General features: G+C 39.3%; 2 protein-coding genes across 2 annotated transcripts; both read right to left on the bottom strand.

Moving 5' to 3' along the window:
- Positions 1-189: 189 nt before the first annotated feature.
- On the bottom strand, positions 190-14,302 carry LOC134790167 (probable peroxisomal acyl-coenzyme A oxidase 1). Its single transcript, XM_063760979.1, has 15 exons — positions 14,129-14,302; positions 13,538-13,672; positions 13,368-13,392; positions 11,130-11,298; positions 8,946-9,069; positions 6,536-6,663; positions 6,012-6,128; positions 5,421-5,584; positions 4,719-4,881; positions 4,031-4,221; positions 3,473-3,616; positions 2,676-2,781; positions 1,832-1,984; positions 1,178-1,294; positions 190-674 (listed from the first exon to the last, which is right to left on the bottom strand). Exons 1-15 carry the CDS (start codon positions 14,244-14,246, stop codon positions 531-533), a joined length of 1,998 nt encoding a protein of 665 aa, XP_063617049.1. The 5' UTR covers positions 14,247-14,302; the 3' UTR covers positions 190-530.
- Positions 14,303-15,623: 1,321 nt separating this feature from the next.
- On the bottom strand, positions 15,624-19,029 carry LOC134790206 (large ribosomal subunit protein eL19). Its single transcript, XM_063761041.1, has 5 exons — positions 18,916-19,029; positions 18,614-18,720; positions 18,048-18,211; positions 17,141-17,331; positions 15,624-15,792 (listed from the first exon to the last, which is right to left on the bottom strand). Exons 1-5 carry the CDS (start codon positions 18,918-18,920, stop codon positions 15,657-15,659), a joined length of 603 nt encoding a protein of 200 aa, XP_063617111.1. The 5' UTR covers positions 18,921-19,029; the 3' UTR covers positions 15,624-15,656.
- Positions 19,030-19,436: the final 407 nt, after the last annotated feature.

Consider the following 19,436-nt stretch of genomic DNA (forward strand, 5'->3'; position numbering starts at 1 on the left):
TGGGGATTTGTAAAAAAACTTCATTACTAAAACCTGGTTTGTCTGGCTAGACAGTATGTTAAAACTCTTCTTTCAGAATTATATCCTCGTTAATTGAATTAAATATAATGTTTCATGATAAACAGACGTCTTTTTTGACAGACAGGGTATTAGATATTTTCAATTGGGTCCTGGAGATTGTACAATTCTGTTTCTAAGTATGCACCTTTAATCCCAGGAATTTATCATGCCTAAGGGTGGTATTCCATCTGTCCAATTCCAATATTTTAGTCCAATGTGTAATACGTCTCACATTTTGCTCAATGAGAGCGTGAGACGCAATGACATTGGACAAAGAAATTAGAGAGATGGAATACCACCCTAAGTTATTAGGTACACATAAAGTGATTCGCATCGCGCCATGAAAGACAAAACAACACGTAAGTAGCATATTCAAAATCTTTATTTCCAAAACAATGAACAAACGTATAAAATATTCCAATATGTTCTGTCTCAGACTTAGGTAAGTATTCTAAGTATATAAATATATATCACAGTTTCCCCTGCATGAAGGGTTTGAGGTGTGTGTGGAAGCTCTTATTGACCGGCTCGGCGTTGAGCGGGCTGCGTAGAGCCTCCTCCATGAGGCGCTCGTACACGCGCCCGTCGTACGCGCCCAGTGTTGATTGGAGGATCTGCAAGATATAGTTATTGTTGTACTATCTAGATTCAAGGTACTGAATATCTAATAAAGGTGCATCCAGATCTGGCAAATGGGTGTTAACCACCGCACCTTTCCCAATCAAACGCTTTCGCGGCAAGTTTGCCAGGTTACAGACGCGCCTTGATTGCAGATCAAGCCTATCTTATTGTAGACAACTCGCTCAGTAAGCTACAAACAGCATTCTTAAAATGTTTTCGGGAGTATCTAAGGGTGGTAGGTATTGGACAAAGAAATTGGACAGGTGGAATACCACCCTAATTTAGATCAGGGGGCCTAGCCAAGATGAATGATGCTCCGGATCAATCTAGTTTTGCAAACAGTTAAGCTTAGGGTGGTATTCCACCTGTCCAATGTGTATTTTGTCCATTGAACCAAGATATTGGACATATGGAATACCACCCCCCTTAGCAACATATTTCTGGCTTGCAGACATCGCATGAATCGCATCCTACAGGCAGTCAACGGTATACTCACGCCATCTATGATGTCGAAGGCGTCGACCAGCCCCACGGCGTTGGGTCGTATCTTCGCCAGGAGCTCCTCGTACCAATATTGCAGCTCATCTACGTCGTGCGACGATATACTCGTGTACTGGAACACAATAAGGTGTATAGCTACAAGTAATTTCGGAAATTGTCTAACCCCGAAAAGCATTTAAAAATCAATCATATTCCCTTGTAAATAATCTAAATAATCTTTTGCGAGAATTGTCTGCCACTTTTTTAAGGTTTTTTTTTTTTCCTTTTGGAATTAGGTGCCCGAATAGACTTTAAAATAGACTGTAGCGATTTTAACACCGAGTTCCAAGAAGGCGTCAACCACAGCTCTCTGTATACCTACAGTCAAAGTCTAAAATATAGATACAGACAATATTTAAGTCATATAACCATATTTTTGGCGATATTTCAAACCTTGGCTGAACTCGCGTAGAGTCCTATAAAAATATTAGACACGACTAGTGAAACTCAACCATATGAAACCATCATTGCAAAAAATAGGTACCTCAGTCATTCCCAACACACCTCATGAAACACTCTAAACCACTCATATCCCCAACTGCCCAAATTAGTAGGTGTGTTGCTAAAACTTCTACATTCAACTCAACAACAACTTCCATTCTCATCTTACCAGTAACAGATCGTTGAGTTTCTCCAACGCCCAGTAGAGAGCGTACAGCTCAACTAGTTGCTGCAGCACTAGTCGCACTTCAGCCGGCACGCTCGGGTCCAGTTTCTTGATCTCGTCGTGGAATGTGGACGTTATTATAACTCGACAGTGTGCCTGGAAGGTATTCAGGACCATTACAGAACTTAAGAGTTAGGTATACTTAAGGCTCATAATTCAAAAATAAAACAATTTTTCCGAAAATCCGTAAAGAATCTGAACTAGACAGTAGACACACAACAGCTGCAGCCTCTCTCTCTCTTCATACATAATGAATTTTAAAGTATTTGGATTCACAGTATAATGAAATACTAATAGCGACACTCTCAACTGACCATTCGGGGATCTTATATCTCGGCAATATGATTTGGATTTGTCGGTTGACACTGGAGTACGGTGCTGACAAGACTTATTAGAAAACGTAATAATAATCCAGACGGTGGATAGTAAGCGACCAATACCTAAGACCCAATCCCGGATTATGGACAAATTGAACGATGACCTCAGATGTCCAAATAGCTAAAGATGCCGATGTCACAGACTGTACACCAAACCGAAGACCGCACCAAGTGGGTAAGCCATTGCAACGCCAGTGCTTTCATCAAACTAAGGGAGCGAGCGGTTCTCCTCTGGCTTTTGCCAGAACGTGGCAATTTAGATTCAGTGAAAGTTTCGCAAAAGCGGCAAGGTGACTTAAATAGATATGATATGGAGTCCGTCTACTGTGAGTTTGTACTTGGCGTGAAAACTTAGCGTGTTCGGTCTCTATTCATGTTATGCATAAAGCTAATGTATATTAGTGGCTTACTTCAGCCGCAGACACCAGTTGGACCGAGGTGGAGTTCCAAGCGTCTTCAGGCGACATCCCGGAGTCAACGCGTTTCTTTAAGTTCTTAACGCATGTTGCCACTTTTCTGCAATGTTGGCAAAATAATTATGTTTAGATTGTTTAGTAAATCTTTTTTTGGCTAAATAATATTTCAGACACATCATGAGGGCTGTTGGAGTCAACGTTTTCGTAGTGCTACGCTCGTAGCCGATCCTAGGGTTTTCCCACTTTGTAGAGGAAAGCTACTACGAACAGAGAACCCGCCGAGCTGGTTTTCGGCACTTAATGTGTTAAAAAGTTATGGGGTTTCCGAACCGGAGGGCGTGGGTTCGAACCACGACTGGCACCAATACCTAATTTTCTTGAAACTAATGCATGACATATCATTTGGAATTTGATATTTCAAATCAAATCAAAATCAAATCAAAATATTTTTATTGTTAAACAGTACAATTTTTACATAAAAGAAATGTCTGGCGGAACCCAAACTAGGCTGAGCCTGTATCATGGGGCCCTGGAATATACCAGATTGCTCTTCTAAAAAGGAAAACATCTTGTCGAAACCGCGGAGTAATCCGAATCAAGCCTAGTTTTCCCTCTAGGTTTGGAAGGTCAGACTAAACAATTTCCTCAAAATCGAGAAATAAAGTATGAAAGAAAACGCCATTTACCTATTCGATTAATCGCATAGTGAAAATTCTTCACTATGACACATTCACCTCGCAGAACAAAGAGTTTGATAAACACCCCAGGAGAGGGGTTTAAAGGTGACTAACCCCATAGCGACCTTCTGCAACCCCTGAACGATTCCATCGACGGAGTTTTCCCACCGCGAGAAGCCAGGAGAGCTGGCGGTCTTGAAGTAGGCTAGAGTCGGAGTCAGGTTCTCCATGCCGGTCTGCCAGGTCTTTACTAAATACCTGAAAGCAGCATGATAGATAAAAAGTTTAGGTAGGGGTTTAAATGAAAAGCGTTTAAATATCCGGTTGTTATTTCTCCTTAGTCCATTTTGTGTTTGGCCAAATTAAACGTTTTCTTTTCGTTGAAAGAAATCTTAAGGGGCCCACTGATTACCAGTTCGCCGGACGATATCAGCCTGTCAGTTAAACGCAAAAAGTGACAGTTCATGGACAATGCCGAACAACTGACAGGCTGATATCGTCCGGCGAACTGAGGGCCTACCGCGAACCACGTTCGACGTGTTGCCTTTCTGTCGCACTTGTTAATTCGTACGTAAGTGTGACAGGGAGGCAACACGTTGAACGTAGTTCGCGGTAGGCCCTCTGGTAATCTGTGGGCCCCTACACGAGTATAATATATTAAGGGATTCTCACCTAGCAGTCTGCAACAGTAGCACCGTGTTCTCTCCCTCGTAAGTGCAGGCAGCGGTGACCAATCCGTACGTCATGGGCAGGTTGGAGGACTGCATGTAGCCGTGACCGCCGCAAGCGAGCCGGCAGCGCTCCACGTACATGGTGGTGTCGGCTGTGCTGACGGCTTTTAGACAGCAGGCTAAGGCGTGTAACTGTAACAAGACACAATTTATTGCATGACTTTAGTGCAATTATCTAGGGATAATGTGCTTGGAGGTCCCTAAGGCTCACAGGGCAGTTTATAACCCATAGACCTCACTAAGAAGGAACTTATATCATTTTTATAAGCCGTTGACACGTTATTGCTATGAGGGGCAGGAAGCAGGGACAACACGTAAGCCTTCCTGCTCATGCTCTTGCCTATGACGCGATGTTCACATGCATCGGGAAGAGCATACCGCTATGCCATTGTCATCGTCAAACGCGGTATTTCGGATACGATTGAAAGGACCGGCAACGTCAGGAGTACCGACATGAGTAGTGGGTATTTACATTTTATCCGTAGTGGCATGTTCTTCTCGGATCACGACATCACATCATCCTGACAGCAACAGAGGAATGAGGAAAGTGTAAACATTCACTTGGCATCAGCAGTGGCAAGTTCAAAGCACAAGCAAAGTGGAAACTGCTGCTGGTATTTAGTAAGTACCTCCGGCAGTCTCTCCAGATTCCCGTCCACCAGCTGTTCGGTGACGTCATGGAACGTCTCCCACAGCATGTTGGCGGTGAGCCTCAGCGCGTGGCACGCCGCTATGCCGATGAAGATCTTGTGCTGTTGCGTTACGTAGTCGAGGATTTGTGGCTCTGGTTCTCTAAAAATATTTTTGAAAGTTCTTTTGAACGTCTTTACTTTGGCAGTCTGTAAAATGCTGAATATAAAATAGATATTCGTGTGTTCGTCTTGAGGGAAAAGCACCCCAATATTTTTTACACGGTGCATGTGGACTTTCTTTCTTTATCAGCCCACGGGTTGGTAGGTGCTTGTTGTCTCCGCGCAAATTGTTTTGGAATAGGAAAAATTGGTCCATATTTAAAAAGGAGCTAGGTAAGCCTATCTCTAAGAAGATCAAGTATGTTGATAGATTTATCTTTTGCTGAGCATTTAATAACCGGAGTCGCCTTTAAGAGCTTACCCCTCTGCCGAAAACATTGCACAATTGTGCAAACTTTTGTATGGACTGACGTTTATTTGGCATGGCTATTTGTACGTTACGTACAAATCATGTACAAATAGCCATACATTTGATGTGCCCCTCCCCCGCAAAAATTGGCAGATTGTTTTGTACCAAAATGACAGCTGTAGACGTCTTTACAGTTTCTAAATACTCAAAGATCTTTTGTGATAACTTACCCTTCCTTCAGCTGGCTCTGCCGCCGCACCGCAGAGTACCGCGTGGCGATGGTGACCGCCTTCGACAGGTAGTTGACCATGTCGTAAACGATCACCACCCGCACGAACACCATGGCGCCATAGTTTAGCTTGGCGTTCCTTGCGTTCCGGACGTAAGTTCCATCCTGGTTGAAACAGAAGTGACGTTATGTCTATTACAATTAAAAGATTCAACCTTCAGCATTTACTTACAAACTCTGGCGACTCATGCATGATATTTTTATTCGCGAAAGTTTATGAACGCCTTAGGAGGTGCATTTGTAAACCCTAAAGGAAAAGATAGGTATGGAATTAGTATTCTGACCTATACGCAACGCGTAACATCTGCAAATGAGATTAGAGAACTCATTCAATTGTTTCAGTAAGGTCACGGATTGCTATGCATGGTATGGCAGGACCTACTTTACGTGTACTGAATTAAATGCTGTCAATTTCAATATTTTTTTCAAGCAAGGTGTAGAATCTGCGCGTCAAATATAAGTGAACCAATGAGCATGACTGTTCTCTTTCCGCGCAGACTCTATCTTGTACGATAAGTCATAAGTAGATTACCTCCAAAACTTGCGCATGCTTCATCAGCATGTGATCCCTCGGTATCCTCAAGTGGTCGAAGCCTAGGAAGCCGTTGTCCACTGAGTTGAGGCCCAACTTGGCTCCGATGTCTCCCACCTAGAAAAGGTAAATTTACTATCATTCGATTTTTATTAAAACATTTTTGTTCACAGAGCCTTTATTTCTGGAATTCCTTTCAGACGCAGCATTAAAACTAAAAAGCAAGTGTTAATCGAGTGGGTTCTAATACATCTAATAATCGTCACACACGACACAGCTCTCTACACCAGGTAATACCAAAATTATATTATTAGTAAAATATCGTAGCCCATTTAAATCCTAGTCAATTCCAACACAAATCGACGGCGAAGTACCATGAACTCCTAACTATGTTTACTAAATGAATGAAAATGTGTATTACTAAAAATGTTAGTTAGAAAAGTTCATGGTAGGTACTTCGCCGTCGAAATGGTCTATTTATTTGCTCTTAGCGTAGGTATATTGTATAATTAATTTGCAGTTACCTTGATACCAGGTAGAGGCACGTGCGTATCTTCGTCTCGGACCTGCACGATGAACGAGTGGATCCCGTGGCACTGGCCTTTTGTGTACAGCTGGGCCACCACTATGCAGTAGTTGGCCGTGTGGCCCACTGGAAATAAAAAGAAAAAAAAATGTTTTTCACTTGTTACGTTACAAGATTTCGCCCTTTGCAGCTATTACGTGGGAAATAAACGTAGGTATATGACGCCTCTGCCTAAACCCGGTAGAAGGAAATAACTAACTATCGCACCAATTAATGGTTATTACAAAAGACAATGCCGAAGAGAAAAGTCGAAAAGCGAACTCCGGGATCCGAAGTCCGACGCAGTAGGTAGCTGCCCAAGTAGCACAGATAGCTCTATAACTACTCACTTTTAGTTCTATCTAACGCTCTGTGCGTATTAAGACACTTATAAGAGCACACTCGTGGTCCTACAGCTGTATAATAGATCTCAGTGATATTTATATAGCTTAGGGCTGATTAAAAGCTGCATTACGGCTCTGAAAACTACCATTAATACGCAAAGAGTGATATAAAGGTATATTTGCTACGACCCTATACAGCTTTAAGGGTTATCAAATGCTTTAACGGTTATAAGGTCTGTTTAGTGGATAAAATTACGCCATGTGCTGTATAAGGAGGTAATTGTGGACTTTTATTACGTTGACTTATTAAGGGAGCACAAGTGAACTATTATGAAGCTAATGACGTATAATGGAACACATGTGGCACATAATACAGCTTGTCGCTTAACATGTTTACCGCTAAGCAGCTTTTATTACACTGACTTTTAAGGGAGCACGAGTGAACTAATATGAAGCCAATAGACGTATAATGGAACACACGTGGCGCATAATACAGCTTATCGCTGAACGTGTTTACCGCTAAGCAGCTTTTATTACGCTGACTTTTTAAGGAAGCACGAATGAACTATTATGAAGCCAATAGACGTATAATGGAACACACTTGGCGCATAATACAGCTTATCGCTGAACATGTTTACCGCTAAGCAGCTTTTATTATTCTGACTTTTTGAGGAAGCACGAATGAACTATTATGAAGCCAATAGACGTATAATGGAACACATGGGGCGCATAATACAGCTTATCGCTGAACACGTTTACCACTAAAGCAGCTTTTATTGCGCTGACTTATTATAAGGGAGAACGAGTGAACTATTATGAAACCAATAGACGTATAATCGAGCACATGTGGCGCATAATACGGCTGAGCGCTGAACATGTTTACCGCTAAGCAGCCTATTATACTATACCATTGGGACTGTCTGCATAGCGGCTGTTAAAACGTTCACAAGATGCCTTATAACTGTTTAGAGGTTCACTAGTGTATCGAAATAACGACTTGGACTTTATAGTGGTTCACTTAAGTATCTTTATCAGATATATAACAGTCGTATGCTGCATATTAGAATTTTAACGGTTCACGTTGCTTTTTAACATTGACCGCCATTTTATTGTATATAACCTACAAAATTGAAATTGCTTTTCCAACTTTTAAGGGTAACAATAAGGTTTTGTGCCTCAGTTCTTAACCTAAATCATTAGTTTAGTACTTCCTATCACGTATTATTAACTTTTTATCTCATAATTCTGTCCAAACCACTGAAATAGTTTTTACACATAGCTTATTTATATCATTAATTTAAATAATTACTGATTATTTTCGTGGCGCACTGAAATTTTCTTAGATAATGTATATATATAATGTCAATAAACTTGCATTCCCAAACATCTTTCTCGCATTAATATATAAAAGATCATGTACAACCATTTCACTAAACACTTCAACAAAATGACTTATGGTGTCGTTGCGCTTAACGTTTTTGCTTCAATATAAATATGTTCACCTCTGCGTTCGTCGTCACTATACTAAATATAATAGCTGATTTTTAAGGCAGAGGTATAAAAATATGTTATAAATTATCTTTTATTCAGCCCAACGTCAATCTTTCCCGGTATTAGGGCGCACCTGTGACATATTAGCTGAATAAAGGGTAACTGGTGGTCTCTTACCCAGTCAATATACACCTCTTATAACTGCTGTTACCCCTTATAATTCCGTTAAATTGCTGCTACAACGCTCTTAAGTAGCTATGTGAACTTAAGGCTGCCTAATTTGTGCCCACTTAAGAGTTATAAAAGCTGAAAAGACGCTTATACAGCTCTTATGCAGCTTTTATATTCCAGCTTCAAGCGTATTCGTACTTCATTATGCGGCTGCTATACAGCTAATCTGTGCTACTTGGGTGATGAAGCTCAGCTCTCTCTATCTCTCTAGTTAGAGGTACCTACATCTGTTTTATTTACTTACTATTCATATATATTTCTAAATATGATATTTTGGCAGATCACACTACATTCAGAACTCACATCCACCGGGCCACCATTTGTACGAAGTAAGAGTGGGACTGTGCAGCACGAACTCCTTGGTGTCAGCATCATAAGTGGCGGTCGTCTCCAGCCCGCGGATGAAAGTGCCGTGTCCCAGCTCGGTCTAGAACATAATAGGTACATACCTAAATTTTAATATGTATTTTTCCTTTTTTATTGTGGGACGTACCACATTGTTACAATCTATAAATTGTAAATATGTACATCAGATGTCGTTGATTTTTTCATTGTGATTGACATTTGTATTTACAATTTATAGATAATACTTAGGTACCAAATAATACATACCTATGTGTTACTGCTGTTAGGTTAACTGGAAGAGATCCCATTCAGGGATAAGTTCGCCTTTGTTGTATTTAATTGACTCTGTAACTGTGTTTCTCGTGTTTATATTTCTATGTACAATAAAGTAAATACATACATACATAGATACATACATACATACTGCATGCCAGGTATGTTAATTAGACACGTGGACCCTGACGGGGTGTAGCAAAATATTAGGTACCTAGTTCAAGTATTATTCAGTTGCTACAGTAGTGAGGTTAATAGCATAATAATTACATGTCAAGAACATATCGGTACTAAATTGATAAAGTAATAAGAGCGCATCGACTATCTGCAAATGACAATAAATATCGCCCTGTAGGGCTCGTGACCTAGTTCGGAGTGTCTACACATATATAAGTATTAAGGTCACTGTGGCGAAGTCCGGCATACTTTTTTTTTTTTGACTTTTGAGTGATCTAGTTCCGTTAATTATTCACCTATGTTACTGCTTGTAATCGCATACGATGAAGAATTTAATAATTAATAGTTTAGCCTTAGTGACAGATCATTTCAAGCACAAATTAAGCAAAAACAAAGGCATTTTTTAAAATTCGGCCAGTAGACGGACTTCCCGTGCAGTTTAAGGGAAGTCCGTCTAGTTATGATATCAGCCAATCTATGGATGCGTATATGTTCGTAGTCAAATTCCTAAAAAGAACGGATCAAGACAATGAAAAGTGTATTTTAAACTTGTTAATATACGGTTCAGATTCGAAATAAACACTTTTCTAAAACAAAGGCAAGTCGCCATATACTACCAAAATGGGGTGGTAATAAACCTTTTTTGGCAAATAATTAAACATAATTTTTTTTTTTATTATCGAAATAAAAGATCAATAGTAATTTTAAAATGAATTTTAATCGTTTCGTTTAATTTACTGAGATCAAAATTTAATAAAGTAACATCATGCGCAAAGTCAGGAGGATTTTTTGATACCTTATCAAATCGTTATAATATTAAAGTCGCAAAAACAGTTGGTAATCTCTGATTTAACGAAAGTCCGGACTATGAGTGAGACTAGAAGTGAGAAATATGACGGACTTGCCTTGAACATAATAGACGGACTTTATTACTTTAACTTAGTCAAATTTTAATATGATAAATTGTGCAACGTATAATTACAAAACTAAGCTAATTTCTGATATTTTAAAAATAGAATAATGACAACTGGTTCTTATGCTACCTACGTAGTTACTTTCTGATTCACAATCTTTTCAAAAACTATTTTTAACAATTTTTTTTCGAACGGCTGTCGCACTATGACTTCGAGTTCAAAACACGAAATGACTTGTTGAGGCGGATTGCTCTGAAGTTGGTTGTCACAGCGCCATCTGTTTTACAGTGACGGAACTAGCGCGAAAAACTGGTTAATCGACTGGACTCCAAAGTCTCATACGCCTTCAAATTCAAAAGTTATAACGTGTTGACGGACTTGCCTTGTAGACGGAGTTGCCCACAGTGACCTTACATAGGTATCTGGTATCTACTTAACACAACACAGTCCCTCTAATACACTCCGAATGTGTAGGCCTAAAAGGCCGTCACGAGTCAAGTTAAAGTGGCCTTTACCTGAGCATAACTACCAATGATACCCATATTTAATTACACAAACGGGTCTACCGCGATATAGGTAATTTCATTGTTTTTACCTTAAAAAACTCTTTGTGTAATTAAATATGTGTACAAAACGCGACGCGAGAGTTTAAAGTGTCCTTACCTATGATACCTACTACAGTTCCAAGCCCTGGGCAGCCATCATCTGCTGCTCTCACGTGCCCTGGTTGAGGATGGCTAGCATGAACATGTAGTAGTGCACTCCATCATTTACCCACTTGAGCATAACTTCCAATGATACTGCAGTTCCAAGCCCTGGGCAGCCACGTCATCTGCTGCTCCTCCGTACCCTGGTTGAGGATGGCCGGCATAAACATGATGTAGTGCACGCCGAAGGGTGAGCCATCGCGCGTACTTGATGAGCCTAGGAGGCCGCTTATCACGTCTCTGACAAAAAAAACCGTTGGTGTTGAGAGCAGCTTTGAGTTGGTGGTAGATTTTGAGAGCGCCAAAAGTTCAAGTCAGGAATGGGTGCCTTTCGTCCTTTGGTTAACCCTAATCGACACAAAATCACGGAAGATCGAAAGTTCAAACCACTATTACCCACTTTGTCCGCATAGAAGTCGTTAAAAATTTAAATCCCATTTTCACTTTTTTCAAGGGGTAAAATTTCCAAATATCTTTTCTTAGTAGAACTCTACAACATTTGAAGCCTGTATTTTAACATAAATTCTTTGTACTGAAAACACAAAATTAATGCCGTTAGGCATGGCATGACTTCGAATTTCCCTTTCTAATTTCTTATGCAAATATATGCAGTTGTATGCAGTGAATGACCAGTTACGGTTGTGATAATCCGCCGATTCGATTTGAATTTAAAAGGTTGAGGCCAGGTTCACCATTAGGTACACGCGAACTAACCGATGATGCTACTAAGTATTTTATCTACACACATATCATAAACTCTCTATGATACCTTCAAAATCCGTAAATAATGGCCCACATTACGATAAACTGTTTTGTTACAGCAAATTTCTTATCTGTGAAAATGTGGTAATATAGATGGTCAAGCAAATCTTGTCAGTAGAAAAAGGCGCGAAATTTAAATTTTCTATGAGACGATATCCTTTCGCGCCTACATTTTTCAAATTTGCCGCCTTTTTCTACTGACAAGATCTGCTTGACCAAGTATAGCTTCATTACTATATCAAAATCGATTTGGTAATGACATTCAAATTTCGAACATCTCTGAAAAAAAAAAGCAATTTGATTTGACCCCTATTCTAATATCAGTCGAGATGACGTTTTATTCGAAATCAAATGACAATTGCATACAATATTGACAAATCTCGCTTGTAAGTTGGTATCGGACGATATGGTAATCGACCCCGACTTTAGTTTGTCTTTGAATTAAAAAAAAAACTACGGATGCGTGACATGCGTGAAAAAAGTTTTCATTTGCCGCCATTTGACGTACAGTTTATCTTTTAATTAGTTTGTAAGTAAAAAATAATTTGTTTTGTTGTTTTTAAAGTAACTATACAAAAGTTTCGTGTAAAATGTACGATAAAGATATTTCGGAGACGCCATCTCATATCCGCGAGTTCCGCCAGAGAGGAAAGTGCCCCAATGTCGGCTGTAATATGAGGTTAGTGAATATATCATAGAAAGTTTATAATATGTGTGTAGATAAAGCAGTGTATGTAACTGTACATAATTAGGCATTAAAACACTCGTGTGATACTATTATGAAACTCATTTCATTCGTTTCATAAACCCACACTCGTATTTTAATGCCTTTCATTATGTAGCAGTCACATAAACTACTATTAACTTTTATTTTTTTTTTTTATTTTAAGATCAATATGTGAGCAATAAACATATTCTATTCTAACTTTTAAGGTACGTTTCCCATTTGTTCCCAATGTTCCTCATGAATCAAGACGGCTAGAGGATAATATAGGTCTACCTTCTAACTATTCATATTCATGTATTCATAAAATTACTAACTTTACATGTCAAAAGGGTTATTAATTAATTAGGTCAAGTTCAATTAAATTACAATTCATTAAAATAAAATAAAACAATATAAAAATTATCAATACAATCGATCAATTATATCGACTTAATGTACCATAATTGGTATCATACACCCTACCTACAGCTAGTTCACTGACTTACTTATTGATGATTTTCATTAATAAATAATTAAATAAACAAATATTGCTGGACATCTTACACAGATCGACCTAGCCCCAAACTAAGCATAGCTTGTACTATGGGTACTAGGCGACGATATAAACATACTAATATAGATAAATACATACTTATCTACATAGAAAACACCCATGACTCAGGAACAAATATCATGTGTTCATCATACAAATAGGTGAATGCCCTTACCGGGTTTCGAACCCAGGACCATCGGCTTCGCAGGCAGCGTCACTACCCACTAGGCCACACCGGTCGTCATATATCTCCTTATGGCTGAGGTATTCCTCTGCTACTCCTCTTACCGATAGTTCGTGATGTTAGAGCGTCCTTCTTCCTGCAGCCGACGAACCAACATGAACAGTATTACAAACAGGCTTCCTAATGCTACTTATTCTCGTATCACTCCTTATGTTATGGCCGAGGAACCTCCTCTCCTACTCCTCTTACCGATAGTTCGTGATGTTAGAGCGACCTTCTTCCTGCAACCGACGAACCAACTTGAACAGTATTACAGACTTCCTAATGCTGTTTTCGTATCTCTCCTTATGGCCGAGGTACTCCTCTGCTACTCCTTCTGATAGCTCTCGCTCGCTTAACATTATCTTTTCTGAAATAAAATAATAATCAGCTCTGAATACCTAAGTAAGTACCCATTTTTTGGCTAATATGTCATTAAAGTTTAGGAGAATTTCGTGCCTCGAATTTGACAGCTGAAGTAGATCGCTGTACGGCCCCGCACAATGTGGGGTAGTTGTCAAAAGTTGATGTTTGACAATGCAGTTACCGCAAAACATAAATCGTCAAGTGACAAACATAAAAACTTACTACTCGCTATGCTCATAGTTAAATTTTGCTAGGGTATAAATATTAGCACGAGAAGTTAAGCAACAACTTTGCCCCTTGTTTATAACAAATAATTATTGAATAACTACGCCTCATAGTAGGTACCTAAATATCTATTGGTAATAGGTACCTAAAGAATTTTAAAGCGCCCTATTTCACTTGGCGATATTTTGTATCGCAATATTCGCAACTCTCATTTCTCTAGCCACTTGTTTCTTACCTCTATATTTACGCTCCAATGTCTTTTGCGGCGTTCCATCTATGAACGTAGTCAAAACCTTTATATCGAACGAGCATTTGTCTCTTTCTTTTTGCAAGTCCTTGTTTACTTCACCCATGTTTTGAACACTAACGATCCTTAGTTATTTTATTTATTATTTATGTATGTACGTAAATAAGAACTGATTAAGACGGACTGCCTGAGAAGCGCTCGGCGGGCGCTCTGTCTGAAATGTGGTCGCAAACTAGTCAGCTTGTCACTACTAAGCTTGAACGTTGAACGCGATGAGTGGCAATGATTTGCACTCTGACTAGTGAACACCCAAGGGCCATTCTTCGTAATCGACTTCGTAACAAGTTATTTAGAAGTTAGGTATCTAACCTACTTGTACCGATCTGTGATATAACACTAAACTGACTTTACTAATGTTAAAATGAATCTTATAATAGTTTAAACAAATTTGGGTTTTAAGGTAAGTAATTGATTAAGATTCGTATTTGTCTTTTGGTCATTCACGCTTCATTTGTAAAGGGGCCGATTCGACTCGTCAGAACACAGATCGTTACACTACACTTCGTGGGCACTGCAAGTCTCTTTAGTGTACACGAGCCATATAATATATTAGCTACGGACGAGATGTGACTATAAATTTATAGGTATGACTGTAAATATTGTGAATGTACAGGTCAGGGCCGGGCAAGTTGCGTCTTCTGTGCAAAAGTGTAGGATTTCATGCAAGTTGTTGGTTTAAATCCTGACAGCGAGTTCTTTGATCCTGACGTAGTTGTAGGTAGGTACTAATTAAATTCTATATTTCGGGGATCTCGGAAACGGCTGTAACGATTTCGATGAAATTTGCTATATCGAGTTTTCGGGGACGATAAATCGATCTAGCTGTAGCTAGGTCTATCTCTGGGAAAACGCGCATTTTTGAGTTTTTATGTTTTCCGAGCAAAACTCGGTCTCCTAGATATTGTTCATTAAATATAGGTCGTTCTGCCTGAGAGCGTGACACTGTTTGGTACCTAATAAGCGCTTATTGCTTAAATGTATTAATAAGTGTTTTAATGTATTAATTTATAGTAAGTAATAGTCAAGCAAGCAAAATATTCCAAAATTGAACCATTGAGCGCAGAGTGGTTCGAAAATGGAATCTGAGCGTTGCGAGGGTTTCAAGGCACGAAAGTTTGCCACCGACTGAAACACAACTCAACATACCAACGTAAGGAAAATACTAACTGTAAAACATTACAACCAGCCAATATGAGGAAACAATTCAAAATATGCATCTAATTACTTTGCGACTCTTGTGCCTAAAATGCAACTTTCTCATCAGTTTTTGAAGAATAAAGAGCCTTTTACGAGCGGGTGTGATGAAAATGTATTTTCTTCCTTTCTTCTATGTCTTACTGACGCGAATGGACAAGGTTTCAATAATATCACGATGGTACTGACTGCGGGGGATGGTCGTGCGAAGTGTCAATAAAACACAAAATTTGTATGTTTTTTTTATTAATTAATCCCCCGTTCACTTCTTGGCGGTGACGGCGGCCTCGTCCTCCCTGGCGAAGGTCTGCAGCAGCTCCTCCTTCTTGGCGGCGATGCGCTCCTCGCGCCGCTTGCGCGCCTCCTTCACCTTGTTGCGGCGGGCCTCCGCCTGGTCGCTGTTAATAACATTATACAAATTAGTTATTTGTGAAACTACGCCCAGATCAGGTGAATGTTCTCAGGGGCCATTAGGCGTGTCCACGGCGAGGAAATTGCCGCGCGAAGCAATTCGGTCTTTGCAATGAAGACATGCCTATGACGAAAACGTATGCATGCGTCTCAGGCGAGGATTATTGTCTACACAGATCGCACTGCTTTGCGCCTGGCTTGGCCTGGCAGTATCTTAATGAGGCAAGTATTTACCAATAATTTGTGTGGACACAACTAATATGCTACTACTACGACTTCAGGCGACGTATCGCCTGACATCGTAGCAGTCATCTGTCTCATTGTGCCCGGTATCACGTGGGATATTGGTCTCCAAGAGAAAGTCTAAAACCTTTGACAATAGTCAACTAAGTTGTTGCTAAAAACATTTATAGGATTAAGGATAATGGCCTTTGCACCCTTAATTTTGGCCCATGAAAATAAAGTTAGAAAGTGGCCGGCTTTGGCTCTTAATTTGAAAAAACCAATTACTTAAAAAAATTGTGCTTTATTAGGATCTTAACGCTTTGAAATGCTACCCTATCGTGTGCGGCGCGTCATCGACTTATCGTGAACCTTGTCCGAATGCAATGCACAAAGGTTAACCCTTTTCCAGGCCGCACCAATCTACAAGGTATTCTCGAAAAATCCAAATATATTCTAATTAATCCAGCTTTGATGATTCATTTGAAGACAAGTATAATTTCCCGAAAGTGCAATCTAATTTGAATCTTAAATCTGAATGCTAAAGTTGAAATTCTAGTGGCGCGTATGTGGTCGATAAATCGTAACCAGATTTTATAGGATTTCAATTCACCAAACATGCATTTTTTTGGTAGCTATACGCCATTCTGTTATGGGCATCTAGTAAGCAAAATAAACAATTCACCTGTGGCTTACCAAGATTACTCTTTTAACATTTTTGTAAATGCTAGGAAGTCGATTATTGGTGGAAACTTAACTTTATAAACTAACATTGATGTAAGAGTGAATTGCAAAAAATTTGTACATAGTTAAGCACCTGTAATTAGTCTTAAGTTAATTGATTCCATTGTGTTACCACAGTTAAGCCATTTCTATTTAAGTTAGATGCATGGAAGTGTGTTAGCGTAACATGCTAAAAACTTATATGTGTACGAATTAAGTACAATAAATACAATACAATTTACATACTTAATTTTCGTAACGCAAATGAATCAATTAAGACTAATCACAGCTTCTTAACTGCGCTTAATTACATTCAATTTTTTTGCAATTCACTCACAAACTAACAACAATAAACAGTTGAATCACCCAAATTGATTAATTAAGTCTCACCTAAGCATCTTGGTCCTAGCCTTCTCAGCCTTCTTCCTGTGGATGTACTCCATCAGCACACGCTTGTTCTTGAACACATTACCCTTCGCCTTCATGTACAGGGCGTGGTACAGGTGCCTGTCAATCTTCTTGGCGGTTCTGTACTTTAGCAGCAGCTTCCGGAGCACACGCTGCCTTTGGACCCAGAGTTCCTGGAAGGAAATATTAGTTTTAGATTTAGATGGAGAGATTATTGTATACTCTTGCGAGGAGCCCAGTTCAAGAAAAAGTCCCAGAGAAATACAGGAAAGGTGAAACAGAGAGTCCTAGGCATGACTACAAAAGGGAAAAAAAGTTTTTAGCAGAACCATAAAACCACCCAAATATTTTCATTTGGGTTATTTAAATGACCTAATAAAAGGGCTCTAAGGCATATTTTTATAAAAAAGAAGAACATTGGTATATAATTGATACCATTAGGTAAAAAAAATTTGAGACCCTTGCCCTGGAGGATCACAAAGCCTCTGCCAGCCTTAAAACAATACATCAGCAAAACATTTTGTTGGTACTAAGGGGGTTGTGTCGAAGGCTGGAAGAGGCCTTTTGCCAATAGTGGCACACAGACAGAAATAAAATATGCAAAAACTGTAGAAAAAAAATTAATTTACTTTACTGTCTGAAATAAAGGATTATTACATATTACATTACATTATTACAAGGGGGTTGTATCATGAAAAAGATTGAAAAACACTGCTTTATGGTAATCAAAAGCAAAAGCTGGAAAACCTTCTTTTTTTGATATTTTAAACTATGTCCAATTATTTGAATTTGTACCATTTTGTACCAAAATAATACTACCCAAGTCTAGGAAAAAAACATGCAGGAAACTCTCACGAAAATTATGCAAGAGGAGTGAAAACATTCTTACCTTTTGTGGCATCCTAGCGTTGGCTGTACCTCTTCTCTTACCAAAGCCGCAGTGACGGCCCTTTCTGCGGGCCTCTGTGTTCTTGCGGACGCGCGCACGCGAGTGCACAGCTACGGGCTTCTTGATGACCAGACCATCCTTGATCATCTTACGGATGTTCTGTCCTGGAAGGTAAGTTCATATTTTAAGCTTTATGGCCAGTGCCAGGTTCCATATATTCAAAACTTGCATTAATATCTACAATAAAGTACATAGATGCCTAGAAAAGGTAAAAGGTCCAAATCTAGAAATTATTTCAGATACTAAGGCATTAGAACTATTTAATTTTACATTAGATGCTTCTGTATTTATACTAAGAAAAAGGGAATACTAAAGGTATGTTTAGTATACCTTAACCTAAAAGATTGTATGAAACATTTGTGGGTAAACATACTTTTTCGTCATATTTTATCAAAACTTAGCTTGTGGGACAAAGGATAGTATTTTTCAACATCAATATTTTACTATACATAGATTATTACGAAAAGCGTGCACATTCCAAAATGATTTTGACAAGGCATACTTACTGGAGTTAGTGTTGGCGATTTCATTGATCTCGTTGGGATCTAACCACACTTTCTTTTTACCACATCTCATAACAGAGGCTGCAAGCCTCTTCTGCAGCTTTAAGGAACTGAAAATAAAGAAAACTCATATGAGACCACATGGCACCCAGGTAGGCCGATAACGACCAAGTTCAAACACGGTCTACACATTCCCCTACAACACGAAAACACATTAATCTGATGTTAAACAACTTAAATAATCCATTGGTCTTCTTAATTTTTCCATATTTCAAAGGTTTTCCTATTTTTTCTTCGTAACTAACCTCATCTTGACGGAGTGAGATCCAACGCATACAAGAAAGAAATATGGCGTGCACGTCCACTAGTGATGTGCTCTACAATCGATAAACTATTCCGATTTTTGTAATCGATTGTAACTAAAACACTTTTATTGTAATTGTAATTATTAATCATAATTTTCCTTCTTGATGTTTAATAATACTAGTACTAGTAATGGATTGAAATATTACATTTCATATTATTTATACACAAGGCCCTATTTGCCCAAACATGTTTGTCGCATCTCTTTCCTTAAAGGCTGGCGTCCACTAGACTCGCCGAGTCGAGCCGAAACGCGTAGCCGCAGAAATTCGCCTGACGAGCAATACGCGCGGAGAGTCGAATCGGCGCGCAGCAGCTATTCGTCAATGGACGCAATTGCATAGAAAATATAGGAGGTGAATTATTGCGATTCGATTCGATTCGCCTCGGCAAGTCTAGTGGTCGCCAGCCTTCAAGGCCCCAGTGCACAATGGGCCATCGCCGGCCACTCCAAGGGACGCAG

Source organism: Cydia splendana, chromosome 4 (assembly GCF_910591565.1).
Source record: "Cydia splendana chromosome 4, ilCydSple1.2, whole genome shotgun sequence".
Taxonomy (NCBI): Eukaryota; Metazoa; Arthropoda; class Insecta; order Lepidoptera; family Tortricidae; genus Cydia; species Cydia splendana.